Source organism: Thermochaetoides thermophila, assembly GCF_000221225.1.
Source record: "Thermochaetoides thermophila DSM 1495 unplaced genomic scaffold scf7180000011806, whole genome shotgun sequence".
Classification (NCBI taxonomy): Eukaryota; Fungi; Ascomycota; class Sordariomycetes; order Sordariales; family Chaetomiaceae; genus Thermochaetoides; species Thermochaetoides thermophila.
The window spans coordinates 1,813,044-1,827,159 of record NW_006383023.1 but is presented as its reverse complement, the minus strand read 5'-3'; the positions used below and the strand labels follow the sequence as shown (position 1 = coordinate 1,827,159).

At 51.2% G+C, this 14,116-nt stretch overlaps 5 protein-coding genes across 5 annotated transcripts; 1 reads left to right on the top strand and 4 right to left on the bottom strand.

The window, feature by feature from the left end:
- Positions 1-10: 10 nt before the first annotated feature.
- Positions 11-784, bottom strand: CTHT_0005170 (uncharacterized protein; the record flags this gene model as incomplete). The annotated part of the gene is made up of 2 exons (XM_006690992.1): positions 11-421; positions 485-784. The coding sequence occupies 2 exons, from the start codon at positions 782-784 to the stop codon at positions 11-13; spliced, it is 711 nt and encodes a 236-aa protein (XP_006691055.1).
- A 622-nt stretch (positions 785-1,406) lies between these two features.
- CTHT_0005160 (uncharacterized protein) lies at positions 1,407-4,389 on the bottom strand (the record flags this gene model as incomplete). The annotated part of the gene is made up of 5 exons (XM_006690991.1): positions 1,407-2,408; positions 2,541-2,719; positions 2,827-3,261; positions 3,891-3,956; positions 4,368-4,389. The coding sequence occupies 5 exons, from the start codon at positions 4,387-4,389 to the stop codon at positions 1,407-1,409; spliced, it is 1,704 nt and encodes a 567-aa protein (XP_006691054.1).
- Positions 4,390-6,427: 2,038 nt separating this feature from the next.
- Positions 6,428-8,898, bottom strand: CTHT_0005150 (uncharacterized protein; the record flags this gene model as incomplete). Its single annotated transcript, XM_006690990.1, has 6 exons — positions 6,428-7,099; positions 7,156-7,202; positions 7,259-8,007; positions 8,306-8,513; positions 8,581-8,661; positions 8,721-8,898. 6 exons carry the CDS (start codon positions 8,896-8,898, stop codon positions 6,428-6,430), a joined length of 1,935 nt encoding a protein of 644 aa, XP_006691053.1.
- Positions 8,899-10,061: 1,163 nt separating this feature from the next.
- Positions 10,062-11,186, top strand: CTHT_0005140 (uncharacterized protein; the record flags this gene model as incomplete). The annotated part of the gene is made up of 2 exons (XM_006690989.1): positions 10,062-10,221; positions 10,279-11,186. 2 exons carry the CDS (start codon positions 10,062-10,064, stop codon positions 11,184-11,186), a joined length of 1,068 nt encoding a protein of 355 aa, XP_006691052.1.
- Positions 11,187-12,909: 1,723 nt separating this feature from the next.
- Positions 12,910-13,464, bottom strand: CTHT_0005130 (uncharacterized protein; the record flags this gene model as incomplete). Its single annotated transcript, XM_006690988.1, has 1 exon — positions 12,910-13,464. The coding sequence occupies one exon, from the start codon at positions 13,462-13,464 to the stop codon at positions 12,910-12,912; it is 555 nt and encodes a 184-aa protein (XP_006691051.1).
- Positions 13,465-14,116: the final 652 nt, after the last annotated feature.

Sequence of the window (14,116 nt, the reverse complement as noted above, 5' to 3'; positions counted from 1 at the left end):
CTACAACCGTTCACTCCTTCTTTTCTCCCTTCCCATCCCTATCCCCAGACGCGACCCCTTCAACCCACCTGGCAATCCTACGCGCAACAAACCACGACACGATTCCAAACCCAGTAATGTATATCACCGTCCCAAGCAGGGACCGCGGCAGCACGTTCAGAATGTATGGATCGAGGATCACGTCTGCGTCGACTGGCTGCGGGGAGCGCATCAGCTCGCCGTGTGGACCGTGCGGTGGGGTGTAGAAGTCGGCTTGGGCTTGGATTCGGAGGAGGATGGTTGGTTTTTCGGATAAGTAATCTGGTTCGAAGGCGGATGCGAACGAAGGAGAAGGGGCGTATGACTGGAGAGAGGAGAAAAGCTCAGGGTTGGAGAGAACGTCGGAGAGGGTGTGGGTGATGAGGTAGAAGTTTGTTGGTTGCTGGTCACAACACGCGTTAGTTTCCTCGCCTTCAGCATTCGTCATCTGGTGTAGAAGACGTACAGTCGCAGCCCAGCAAACCCTCACTTCATACCTCTTCCCCTCTTCCAGGCCGTCCAACCGGAACCAAGTTGCCGCTCCGCGCGGATATGTCGCGTTGGGGAAGATAGCCGGCAGCTTCGTCCGAAGAGTGTTATGTTCGGGGGTCAAAGCCGGTAGTTTTTGAAGCGGTAGTAAAGAAACACGACCATCAGAAGAAGCGACAGAGGCGGCCGGCGCGAGGAAGATGGTCTTCTCGGTGTTGGAGAGAATGGGACGAGCAAGGAGGAGGGCAGCCAGAAGGATTGGGAAGAGGGCAGTCATCTTGTACGAAATTGCATGAACAAACTGCCCGCTCCAGATGAAACTGAATTAAGGCTTTTGCGTTGCACCGCAGCAAAGATGGACCGATTGAACGCGTGCTGGCGAGAGCACTCACGGTGTTACTGGGTGTTGGGGGATGAACGGCGATGATGTCATGCAGAGCGTTCAGGAGGCTTACGTAATCGTTTACTGGGTGGTTTTGGCATGATTGTGGCCACCCCTAACCCTGATCCTCTTGCTCTAGCAACCAGACTTGACCGCTATGCATCGCTCAACGACGATCGTCAGATGTACAACAGTTATAGACCACATGTACGAATCATCAAGTTATTGTCCTGTTTGGTATATTTCGTTGAGACATCGTTGGTGATACACCCTAGCGCCGAAACGCCGGTCCCCAAGATCCCCAAACCAGACCCAGTAAAAGGTAAACACAAACAAAAGGGGGCTTATCGGTGGTCTGCGACCAAACCCCTCCCACTGAGTTAGGTACATGAACATTGAGCATCCTCAAAACTAGCTTCCATATCAACTTTATATTCCTCCCAATTATCGCCAATTTTGAGCATGTCCATTCATATTCGTTTTGGTCATACCACCAAGTTTCTTCGGAGGTTGATCCTTAAATCCACTGCCAGGGGTAGTTTCCTTGGACCTTTTGGGCCGCCTTCTGAGCATACGGCTGAGCAGGAGGCTGAGTGGTGTGCTCCGTAGCACCATTTCCACGGTTAACGTAAGTGCTCTCGTAGCTACCATCATCGCAGCAAGCCATCTCGTAAGTCTCGTAAGCCCAAGTCATGTATCCCGAAGCACCCTGGCCGTTGTTGTCGGCAAGGTTGTTGTCGTTTCTAGTACCGTAGCTGACGTTGGAATGCCCAGCACCGTTCTCAAAAAAGGGATTGTTGTTGCCGTCAAAATAAGGGTTTGGTCCAGCAGCATACCCATTGCCATTGTAGCCTGGGTAGTTACCAGAGCCATAGGTGCTAGCATAGCGGTTGTCGCGACTTCCAAAGCCTCCCATTCCGTCATCATCGTAGACGGAGGACGCACGATAGAGATCCAGCTTCTCGTTCCACTTTCTGTCATCGTAAGCGGACGACGAATCGGATAGGCTCTGAGCGTTGTTTTTGGTAGCAGCATGCTTCCCCTTGTCGTTGGCATCCAGCTCGGCCATCTTGAGGCTCAGCTCATTCACAGACTGCTCCTCACTTTGGCTGTCCAGGTCGACCAGTTCGGCCTTGGAGCTGCAGACAGTGGGGCTATGGGACAGCCTGACAGAAGAGGCGCTGACCGCCTTGATACTAACAGAGTCGGGCTCGACCGGCTTCGGAGGGAGCCAAGCATACGAGCACTCTCTCTCGCGTTGTTTCTCGGATTCCTCAAACATATGTTCCAGGTTATGAAGGTGCTTTCGAACCAGGTGGCGAACCTCCAGGCCATACTTCTCATCAAAATCCTGGGGGTGTTTGAAGTAGTCACGGATCCGGGCTTCCTCCGAGGATGTAAGGTCGTATTCTCCCTTCTTCTGCTCAGGCATGTGGAGAGGCTGCTCGCCAGTGCCCTGGAGCTGGGTGCCACTACTCTCATCGTGATGACCATCATAAGACTTTTCAGAATTAATATCCTGGCATCCATGGTACTGCTGGTCCTCTTGGTGCTGGTACTTCTAGCCCTGCTCCTTCTGTGGACCAGATGCCTTCATCGAAATGCCCGAAGAGAAGAAGTGGGCCTGCGCGTGCTCGACCGGGCCGTAAACATTGTTTGAGCATTCAGCGCCATATTTCTCAGGTGAAATCTGCTTTTTAGGCTTGGAAAAGTCGATGGGACGAGTACGAGATCCGATTGGAACACCATTGTAAGTGGCTGCAGTGATAAGAGTGGAAGGGTCCCTGTATCCCTGGGCAGCCCTCAGATTGGGACGAGTCCAGTTATGATCTAGAAAATGGTTAGAATAGTGCCGAGAACCCGAGAGAATGATACAGCCAAAGGTGAATTCAAACAATCATAACGAAGCATAAAGGCTGCACGTGAGCAACACATACGAAAAGCAGGGGGCTTCGGAATTCCATCCGTATGAGTGGGATGGATGTCCCTACCCTGAACGGTGCCAGTAGGCCAGTCCGTGCTTCCAGACCAATCTTGAAAAGTGAGCGAAGCATCGACAATGGGGACTGATATCTTTCCATTCTCAACGGCCTTAGACATCTCCTTGTTGGTTTTGCCGTCGAGTGACGGGGCAACAACCGCCTTGGCACCTTGATGGTGCTTCTCCTGGCCAGGCTTCTCGGTCATGGTATAAGTCGGATGTTCGTCGTAGTAGTCGTTTTTGCACCGGTAGTTCTCAAGATGCTGCTGTCGAGCCACTTCCCCAAGAGAAGCACGCAAATGAGAATAAGCGATGGGGCTGGTAATGTCGAGGCCGCGCTTGGAGGAGTGCGATCCGCCACGGCTCCTTGACAATGGGAAATCAGCGCCACCTGTCAAATATTATAGTTAGCCTCATCTGAACCATTTTCAGCCTGGTAACATGTCCGAGAATATAATTTCTGGGATCAGGCTCTCTTCTGGCAGCCTTGCATTCGCGAGCAAACTATTGGGTAAGACATCAGCCCACCCCAGCACTTCACTCGGAAATGGGGAACCAAGAAGCCAGAATTTTTAACTCATTGGCCCCTTCTGCCCAGGTGTTGCGCGCTGTATGTGAAAGGGCTGATGCTTCCCCAAGACCCACTAGATGATCAAAAACCCCGTGGCACGAGAGAAACAGAGGAAACAATCATTTTCTGAGACCCTCATGGTCTCTTTGAGCGACTGGGGTATTTCAAGGGTCAAAAAGCCAGAAATGATAAAATCACATGGAGTCAAACCTATAAATTTTATGTTGGTTGCCAGGAAATGACAATGGCTGATGCTTCATAGGATCTCTTCCGGGCTGGTTAAGTAAACAAGGTGTGGCGGGGAAAGAGAGTGGGAGAAAATAATGTCGAAGTATTGAAATGAGAAGGCGGTAAAACCCAAGGGAAGTAATGCGAGGGAGGAGATTTATGGGCGAATGTGTGAAAAAATTGGGGCTCTCAATCTTAGGGCTCTGCATTGGTAAACTTACGGCCAATATCACCGAGTCCTAGCTCGATTTCCTCAATGGTGTGAATGCTTGGTTGGGAAGTGTATGCTGGAGACACAGATGGTCAGCACTTTTTGAGTCGATCAATCAGGGTATCACAAGTGAATGAGCGCTCAGCATTGCCCAGCGCGAAGACAGGAGACCCTCCGTGCTCATACAGCCCCACGATTGAGTGAAGTGAGCACTCCTGAATTTCGCCTGAGTTTCTTTCACTAGCCACGATATTCAGAATGAGAATAGAGACGCTTCCCCCACAGTGTGAGCAGTCCTACTGCACTCTCTCCCTGGGTCCTCGACTCCCCAACAGGCTCCTCGACAGAACACGACTCTACTCAGCATCACGCTGGCCATGGAACAACTCGAGGATATCCTCGCGTCGCAGAAATCACCCACATGGGACACATGGAGACTTGCAAAGGTCGAAGATCATCAATAAAGGTATTCCGGAAGTGAACTTACTTTTCTTGCGCGGGCACCACATCCTCACAATGCTCGCGCGTGCTGCTGCTGGCACTCGAAGGATCTCTTATCACGACAGACTACTAGTTTCATTCGTTAGTTTTGATTGAATCTATTTGTGGAAGGAATAGGTTCACATACAGGAAGGCGAATCGTACTGGCACTGGCAATACGATCGCAGTCTGTATGAGGATGGCAAGAGGAAAATAGGAAGTTTATGACCGAGCTTGAAGAAAAGTTGAAAAGGGACCAGCCAGCATGAAAGGCAGAAAACGGCCCAAGGTGTGGTCGACACTTTGCGTGAACTACTCTCTCGTTGGCGCTTTGGGAGATCTAGACCCTACAATCCTCCTTGAGTAAGATGGGATGAAAGAGTACAGTCCACCTCCTATACTGGAATGACACCCACATCGCATTCACCTCTCGGCGTGTGAGCCCTATGTTTGATCGACTCAACCGGTGGACAGCATCGAGAAACAAGACTCAGAGGATACCGATCAGAAGTGAGGTTAGGCTGATGATATCGTCACTTCTCTCATCCCTTGGCTCTCAGACTTTCATAGACGCTTGCATGCTTGATCAAAAGTTTCCTTCATTGAAAGGAATGTCGACTCGACATCTATGATTTTATGACCATTAACAATCAATTATCGCACACATATAGAGCGATAGTTAGTTCTAAAGTTATTCTTATGCTCCTTGTAGTGGTTTATGCAGAAAATCAGACATGGGATAATGATTGATGCTGTTCATTAGCAAAGTGATGATATTAGGACATTATTTTTGAGGATTTGTGCCTGGTGACTTTCCTTTCGACCAGCATAGGTCATTATTCTTATAGATTAATTGAACTAGTAATAGGCATGCAAAATAAGATCTCATGCACTTGATATGCGTTGACTTCAGGGTTTTCCATAGCGAAGTAGTAATTCGATTCCTGACGTGAATCAATCCGCATGGACAGAAGTATACTGGCCATTGACAGAGGAGACTACTGATATGGCCCTGTGAGTTTTTAACTTTGTATTCATGAAAGATCAAGAGGCTTGAAAAATCACCAGACAGCTGCAGCAAGGCTTCTAGGTACGCAAGTGAGGGGGATGAAGTTTAGGATAGGGAAGAACGCATTGTGAACACAACCAACCTGGCGATGAAGATTAGGAAGGGCAGTGGAGCTGAAGAATGGTCAAAGAAGGCGCTGATAAGGACAAATACCGACCTGTGCTTCAAAGATGTTTTATCCTCACTTCCAGGAAAGAACGACCCTGTGAAACATGGGATGACAATACCGTGCTTCGGTTTTGTCACTCAAGGGTAATAATTGCTTCTCTGATGGCAGCCGACCAGCACTCTCTATAGCATCTATGATTGTGCGTGAGTCTGCATACGAATGAGCTTATCAAATATGTTAGAAACATAACTGAGCATGACAGGCCACCACTTCCAGTTACTTTCCCTTTTTACTACTAATGGCAATTTCCTGGAGAATTATTAACACCTGATACTATCAACACTTAACTGAATGGTATAGCATAGGGACTCAGGATTGATATACTTAGGTGTGGGAACAAAAAGCACTAAGAAGTCATTAGGCAGTTCCAGACTGCAGTCAAAAACGATAAAGAGAGCCCGCATAGCGACAGGAAAGACATAACAATCCACAAACTGAGGGAAAAGGCTTCAACCATATCATATCAATTAGCCCGAGCATACCCCTCTATCCCTGTTGATCAAAAGAATCCAGTTCCTGGATGGATGGAAAGCAATGACACCATAGGTTACTCTCTCTCAAAGCTGTTTCTTGTTGATAGTATCCCGCGCATTCTAACTGGTATCTTTCCGGTTTGCTGGCACCCAAAAACGCCACAACCAAAGAAATCGAAGGAAATAGAAACGATGGCCCCAAAGAACGCAACAGTTCCCAGTAATGCCCTGATGACGCCGACTATAATGCTGTTCTTCTTCTTTCTTCTTCCGCTGTCGTTGAAGCAGGAGTATAGCCCCCTGGATACCCAACGTAGTCGTAACTTCTGGTGATGAAGGAGTGAAAATTAGGGTCTTCAATTGAGACCCAACAAGTTCTTCATGTTCTCATAGCAAACCCAAGTAATGCTGAGCGCGGGCGCAACCTTCAACAAATTAGGAGTCAACCCCTTGTAGAATCCACGCACACCTTCGTTGCGCATGGTCTTTGTTGCTACATCGATAATTCCTGTGTAAGTAGGTGGATGCATAGCAGTACCCTGAGTCTGCAGACGAGTACGGAGAACGTTAAGCGGGTAAACAATAGTGGCACCAAGAGCGCCCGAGGTCGCACCTAAGACAGCTGTCGTCACATTGCCGAGCTGTGTCTCGTCTTCGCGGATGTCGTAGTAGCGGGCCGATAGTCGAACGTAGGTCTTCTTGAGCAGCTCGAAAGTACCAATATCAATGGCACTGTAAGGGAACATGCCAAGCAGGCCGAGGCCAAGACCGCGGTAAGCTGCGCGAACACCACCATCCGCCCACATGTTCTTTGCGGTTTGAATAAGCAAGGCATTGCCCTTGAGGCCGCCTTGAACGGTTTCACACTGAAGTCGGAACTTCAGTGTGTCGATGGGATAGACGCAAAACTGAGCTGTCATACCGCCGATACCTCCAGCGACGAATTTGGACACGGTGCTGATTTGAGTTGGGTCATTGTGACCTTCATATGCCGCAAGGAAGCGTTTTGAAGCTTCATAGGAGCCAAACTGTCCTGGGTCAGCAAAATCACTGTTTTATGAGACTTTTCCTGAGAAATACGTACTCGGATGGCTGATTCGGGCATAATCTTGACCACATTGAGACCATTTCCTTGATAGAAGTTAGTAACAAGTTGATTAAAGCATCAAAAGATTACAATAACTCACCTGCAAAGAAGGTTCGGAAACCACCTGTCTTCCACAAGCTCGCGATGGCGTCAATGACCGGCCCGCCAGCATGCTTCAATGCTGTCATCGGGTGACCGCTCTTGATGGCCGAGAGCACAGATACATTAGAGCGAGTCTTTGTGTTGACAAGAAGATACACCTTGAGACGATCCAGAGGTGCAGTCGCTGTTCGTGACACACCACCCGACACAGCACCAGCGAGGAAGTAGCCTGGTTCGGGCAGGAGATCTGTCAGCCTAGTGGTCACCCGCCCAGCCGACGGATCTGCTTCAGCTTCAAGAAGCTCAGTAAAAGTCGGGGTGCTAGCCTGTGCAACACCCTCATACTGCAGTACGGATCGTTGGAGTCCGGCGTCAGCCAGGACTTGAGAGGAGATGCCGCCAGTGGGGCCGTAACGCATGGCTGCTGGATTCGATGTCATTTCGGGCGGCAAGCTATGTATTTGTTCGGAATAAGGAAGCGACGGAGAGGACGGATGCAGAGTCGACGGTCGGGTTATGTCCGGGGAGCGCACAGGAGGCAGTCCCAGATCCGGGCTCGCAAGCCTAAGAAGTGTGCCAAAAAGGGCTTGAAGAAGGAATCCTGCCGTACCTAGATGACCCTCTAATGTATCATCACTGACCAGCGAATCGCCTTCCTGGTTGACGGTGACAATCGATGAATAGAAGGACAGGGCGGCTTCTAGAGGCGACCCGTTGTGGTTGGGTGGCATAAACAACAAGAAGTCGCTTTGGATGGTGTTAGCAAGGCGACGTGATTAATACTTGGGTCAACATTGGCTATCATCCCCGAAAACCACCACTGTCTTTGCCCGCTGTGAAACGCATTGGCCCATTCCGACCACAAATATAGGACTGGGCCCGAGGTTTGCCGAGAAGGAAAAAAAAAAACGAAAACCATGCAAAAGTGAAAATAAACAACAACTGGTGACAGGAATCCACCCGGGAGTGGACCAGACATCCACTTCTCCAAGAGCACACAGAGCATAACGTGACAAGTCAAGGACGTAAAAGCCATGGAACTTACCGCCACTCGTCAAAAGTTATGTAACCGTCCCGATTCATGTCGATTTCGTTGAAGAAGCCGGTTAGGTGCCGTTTTGGGACGGAAAGACCTGCCCGATAAAAGGCTGCCTCTAGCTCATGTCTGTTCAAGCGGCCATCATGGTTGCTGTCGATGGACTGAAACAACAGGAACAGCTGTCTTTCGGCAGCCTCAACAAAGGCTCGGAACTCTATTTGCGACACACCATCTCAGCTAGGGGCACACAATAACCAGATCTTACACCCAAACCAACATACCCTCGTACTGAATCTTACCGTCACCACTCGTATCGAGGTGGCTGATGATGTCCTTGAGCATCTCGTCGGCATTCTGGAGAGCTGTGGTACGGGAGGGCGTGAGCAAAGTCTTTAACCAGGCGTAGCTTGGGAGGTCTCACGGTGGTCAATCCTCCTCAGCCCCCTCTGCAGGCCCTTGAAGTCGAGCTCGCCATGTCCAGCAGGGTCAAGTTTTCTCCATAGCTCCTCAATGCGCTTGTCGCGCTCGTGCTGCGACTCCTCCATGGCGACAGCTACCGGTGATTGTTGCTCCGAGACGACATCAGAAATAACACTCATTGCCCGGTGTGGGCGACGCGCATCATAGGGAACGCGGTCAGGGGGCGACGATCGCGGCGGAATTGGGGATCGGCGATCGGCAGAGCTAGCCGGCGACCGCTACTATCCACATGCAAACAGAGGGACGGTGCTGGTGGTTACGACGTATGGGCGAAAAGCCGCGGCAGCTCCCGAGGCCTCGAAGATCAAACAAGGGCTCGAAAGATAGGGAAGAAGGGCAAAAAAACTGAGGTCGAGCTAAAGCCAGGGACGCGGCATCCCGGGGCTTAGATCAAAGGCGCTGTTGAGGATATTGGGCTTTGTTGGCCTCGTTTCGACTATCGCATATCATCGGACAGAGGGGAAAGACATGCCTCTCGGCGGTCAGCAACCAATTGCGGTGGGATGATGGCGATGGCCTTGACGCAGCTGCTGCAATCAAGCTTTTGACTGCGTCCCGGGAAATCTTGGGACGTCAGTTCCCACAAAGGGGGGGGGGGGAGAGCAGAGAAAAAAACGGCAGCAGCGGAACCAACAGCCCCAAAAAAGCTTATCCACGTCGTACCGAAGCATCAGACGGTATCACTCCTCCGCCCCTCATATCAACACAGAGTGGTTATACACAGATATGTCAAAAAATAACGCATGCTGGCCTCGTTATTATCCACGTATTGCTCTCACGTATTGCTCTATCTCAAAAATATTTAGCATTTTACCGATATTACTGTAGTGTTTGAGACACCCTATGCTAAGAGGTACCTCGACAGTTCTAGTGAAACTGACGTCCGTGCCCCACCACGAGAACAGGGAGCATAACAGCGACGCTAAGGCGCAACCCCACTTCAGGACAGGCGCGCTTGCTGAAATGGCTGCGCTACCATTCGCCAGAGCCGCGATGCCAATCTCACGCCCATGATGTCGGGTTTTCGGCAGGCGCTTGACCCGAGGACAGGCGCCGGCGGCTTGATAAGATTAGGATACGATATCAAAATGAACTTATAGATAAGATAGGAAGTATGTCGATTATTATCGATAAGAGCGACAGCAAAGGAGCGGGTGGTTGGTGACATGAAGCCATCACAGGACGCACTGTCGCCGTAGCACGAGCATTACTGCTGTGACTATTTCGATTGCTGGCGTCCAGATCTGAGGTTTTGGGCAGCCCATAACGGGCGACATCCGCCATGGCGGCAAACTACTGGGAATCGACCCAGCGCAAGTTCTGGCAGTTCACGAAGGAGGAGCTCGCTGCGATCCGCCAGCGACTTGACGATGCCGACAAGGAGCTGGTCCAGATGTTTCCCCTGCCGCAGATGCGGCACCTCAACATCTACTTCAATCAACGTATGTCTCCCAAGCCGAACCTATAAGATCCTTTTCAAGCTAATCCTCTCTTCACAGAGATCAACCGCCTAGGCAAGCGTCTCGGCGTCCGCCAACAAGGGATGGCCACAGCACAAGTCTACATCAAACGCTTCTACACGCGTGTCCAGATTCGCCACACAAACCCATACCTCGTCATAACGACCGCTCTCTACCTCGCCTGTAAAATGGAAGAATGCCCCCAACACATCCGCCTGCTCACCCAAGAAGCCCGCTCCCTCTGGCCGTCCGACCTCCACGGCCACGACGCCTCGCGCGTCGGCGAGTGCGAGTTCAGCCTCATCTCCGAAATGAACTCCCAGCTCATCGTGCACCAACCCTACCGCACACTCTTGGCCGTCCAGGAAGAGTTCGGCCTAACCCATGACGAGACGGCCCTCGCGTGGACGGTGATCAATGACCATTATATGACCGACTTGCCTTTGTTGCACCCGCCGCACATTGTCGCCTTCACAGCAATCCTCCTTGCGCTGGTGCTCCGCCCCAGCGGAGGCAGCGGCAGCAGGGATAGTAGCACGGGCCCCGGGCCAGCCGGCACCGGATCAGCCGTCGGAGTTGCGACAGGCCCTAACGCGCCACAGGGAGTTGCACTTGCCGCATCGGCGCTCGCCCAGGCGCAGGCCCAACAGGCGCAAGCCAGGGCGGCCGTGATGGCAGGCGGATCTCAGGGGGCAGACGGTATGGGCGGAGCCTCGGGTGTTGGGCAAGCGGCTGGCAGCGAGCAGCCCAAGAAGGCCACAGACCCTAGGCTGGCTAAGGTCCAGCGGTTCGCACAGTGGCTTGCCGACAGCAATATTGATATCGACGCCATGGTAGACTGCACACAGGAGCTGATCTCGTTTTATGAGTGCCATGAGCAATACAATGATAAGCACACGCGGGAGCAGATCAGTCGATTTATTAAGGCTAGGGGGTTGGATAAATGAGGGAGTATCTGGCCCAACTAACGTGACGAATTATTTCCAAGTGGATAGTGGCTCTGGTGAGCAAACGTCATTTGAGGTGCGCCCACCTGGAGCTTGAAGCAACCGATGAAGTTGCTAGCCCGGTTTGACCCTCAAGCCCCTGCGCCTCATCTTGTCACCACAACGACGCAAGGCTGCAGAGCTCGCACTTCACTCAAGGTACACAATAGCCCTGCCATGTCCCAATTATCGTGTTGCCCTGTCTCACGACAGCGGTTGGTACTATCTTACCCTCTAGCTCATCTGGCCTTTAAGGAACCCAGAGGAATGCCGATGTCATTTCAGTGACACTATAACCTGGAATTGCCATGTGCCAGCATCTGGGCATTCCGTGAGCAACGGAAGAACGGAATATAGCGCGTAACGCGTTCTTCCAAAGTAAGGAAAAGCCAAGAATAGAGCACACATGGCCACTGAATGCTGAGAAGTAAAATAAGCTAGAAAGCCACAGTCCGTAAGCGCGCCCCAGAACACGTTCTCACCATAGAACCATTGCTCAGGGCTAACAACGGACAGGAAGATGTCCAGTTCGCTCATAACAACGCTAGTATTGTTACGCTAATATATCACATGAACAACTACCTGGCATCAGCACCCCTATGCTTCCCATTGAGCTCTTCAAGTTTGAAAGTACCAACTTCACTCTCGACAGAGCCAGGAGAACCCCCCACTCCTCCGTTTCTTAGCCAGCCCATATCGGCAACATCCAACAAGCGACAAGTTCGGGCTGTCAGTGCGCCACATCGCCATAGCCAAACACCTCTATTGCATCTCGGTACCATGACGTGGATCAGAGAGCACCAAAGCCCCCTGGTCACTATTTGCCCGCAACAAAACTCAATGCTCCCTTTTGCGAAAAGATGCGGCCAAGAACCGAATCTCGAGCTTGTTGGGTCCTCTTGTTCCCATCACCCTTCCTCATATTGCAACTCCGTCCTTTTTACTTTTTGCGTCGGTCTTCTGTCATTTCCCTTTCGTCAGGAGTTTCTGCCTTTGCTAGACATGATTCCATTTCCTCCTCTTGCCCTTCCATTTGCCTTACGTCTCCCCTTCGCACTTCGGGTTCGAGAGTTCGATGCCATGGTTGTATCAGCTGAACCCGATCACTCCTGATTGTTTTGTTCAGCCGATCTCATTGTCGTCGGATCCTTAACGATGGGCGCTCCTCCAACCCGGGTATTCTGGGACCCACTGCTTGACGAATGTCCGTTGAATCATCTGCCCGAAAAGTCGGGTGGCGAGCTGGGCGACCATGTCAAGAAGGGCAGTCTCTATGCGGAGAGCTAAGCGGATACTTGCAGAGATCACCGGACGCGTCCAACCAAGAAGTTGATCGAAACACTCCCTTACCTGGAACGCCGACAAAGACAACTGGTAATGGGGAGGATCGAGCCACCAAGCCGCCCACTCAGAAACAAACTGAAAGATTTGCCGAGGAAAGGTAGCAAAGTGCCAGGTAATATAGATGGCCGTCCTTGCGGCTCGACCAGCGTAGAGAAATATGCCGCAAAGGGAAAACGCCAGATAAATACCAAGTGCGGAAAGCTGATACGAGATGGCGTCGAAGACTAATTCTGTGAAGAGATCGAGCAAGAACAGGTGGACCAGGAATCTGAGCAAACGTTTGAGCCACTTAATTATACATCGACACCGAGCTCGAATTCGTTGCAATTTCCCCGGCCTTTCACTGGGAGCCGGCTCCGTTCCCAAATTCGGGCTGCTCATGGGGTTCCGTCCTCCGTTCCCGCTGTTCAGAGGTGGCATCCCCCTGTTGCGTCGGCAGCGATGGGACAGTCAGATTCCCGTGCGCTCTCTCAAATCTGTTGGGACGCACGGCGGGCTCCTTTTGTGACGTTGCAGATTGCTGCTGTTGACGCCGATGACGAATGTGCCAGTTCCCGCCGGCCGGGGTCGAAGCCGGCCGCTGAGGGGTGTTGATATTTGCAAATGGAGACGTTGCCCGCGCTACCGGCTCTACCGTTCTGGCTCTGGCTGGGCCAAAGCGCAAGACGCTTTCAGCTCTGTCGTCTTTGGCGGCGACGCGAAAGTTCGGAGGGAGGGAAAGACTGGAGCGGGCTGTGGTGTAGTTCGAAGAAGAGTCGGGGCTTGGCGGAGTAGTTGATGCTGGCTCGGCGTCGACGATGACTTCGGGGTTGGACGTAGTTTGAAGATTTTTGGTATTGTTTGGCTGAGGGTCCTTGCTTTCGCCGTTGTTCTTGATCCTCTCGACTGGCGCCATTGCTGATTGTTGGTGCCGTGGGTATTGGTTAAGAGGAAGTGGAGTTGATGTTTGGAAAGCTCATCAAGTAGAAAAGTTGGTTACTAGGGGTGATGACAAACTGATACTGGTAGTTCTGTGGTCACTTGATGGAAGAGTAGCACCGACAAAGAATGGAGAGTTTCAGCCAGGCTGGCCGAGATTTCATGTGTTGGCATCAAATCTTTTACCCTGGAAATCAGGAAGCAACAGTCCATCGACAACCAGAAGCGGCTGACCTCGTCAACGTTCTTGACGAGGCAAGAGAAAGAGCGAGGAGGAGAGACGCAGAACTTCACAGGAATAGTTCCTTGTTCTTGCCGCTTCAACACCGGGCCTACAACCACAATCCTTACTGCCCAGTTATTACTCGAGGGAAGTTAAGATTCATTGCCCATATTAACGGGAACCTGGATTCCTCGAATACAACGCATCTGCTTAAGGACCCGAAGGGCTGCAAATTATATCAACGAGCTTAGGTTGTACTAGTTCAGGTGTAGGTTTCTAGACCTGCTTTGTGTTTTCCGCACGAATTAGCCCAACTTAAAGAGTCCAAATACTTGTTTCTCTCAAGTTTGGCATTAAGCTGGTATGAACAAGAGCATCCCATCCATGCCAACTCTTTTAGGTCCCT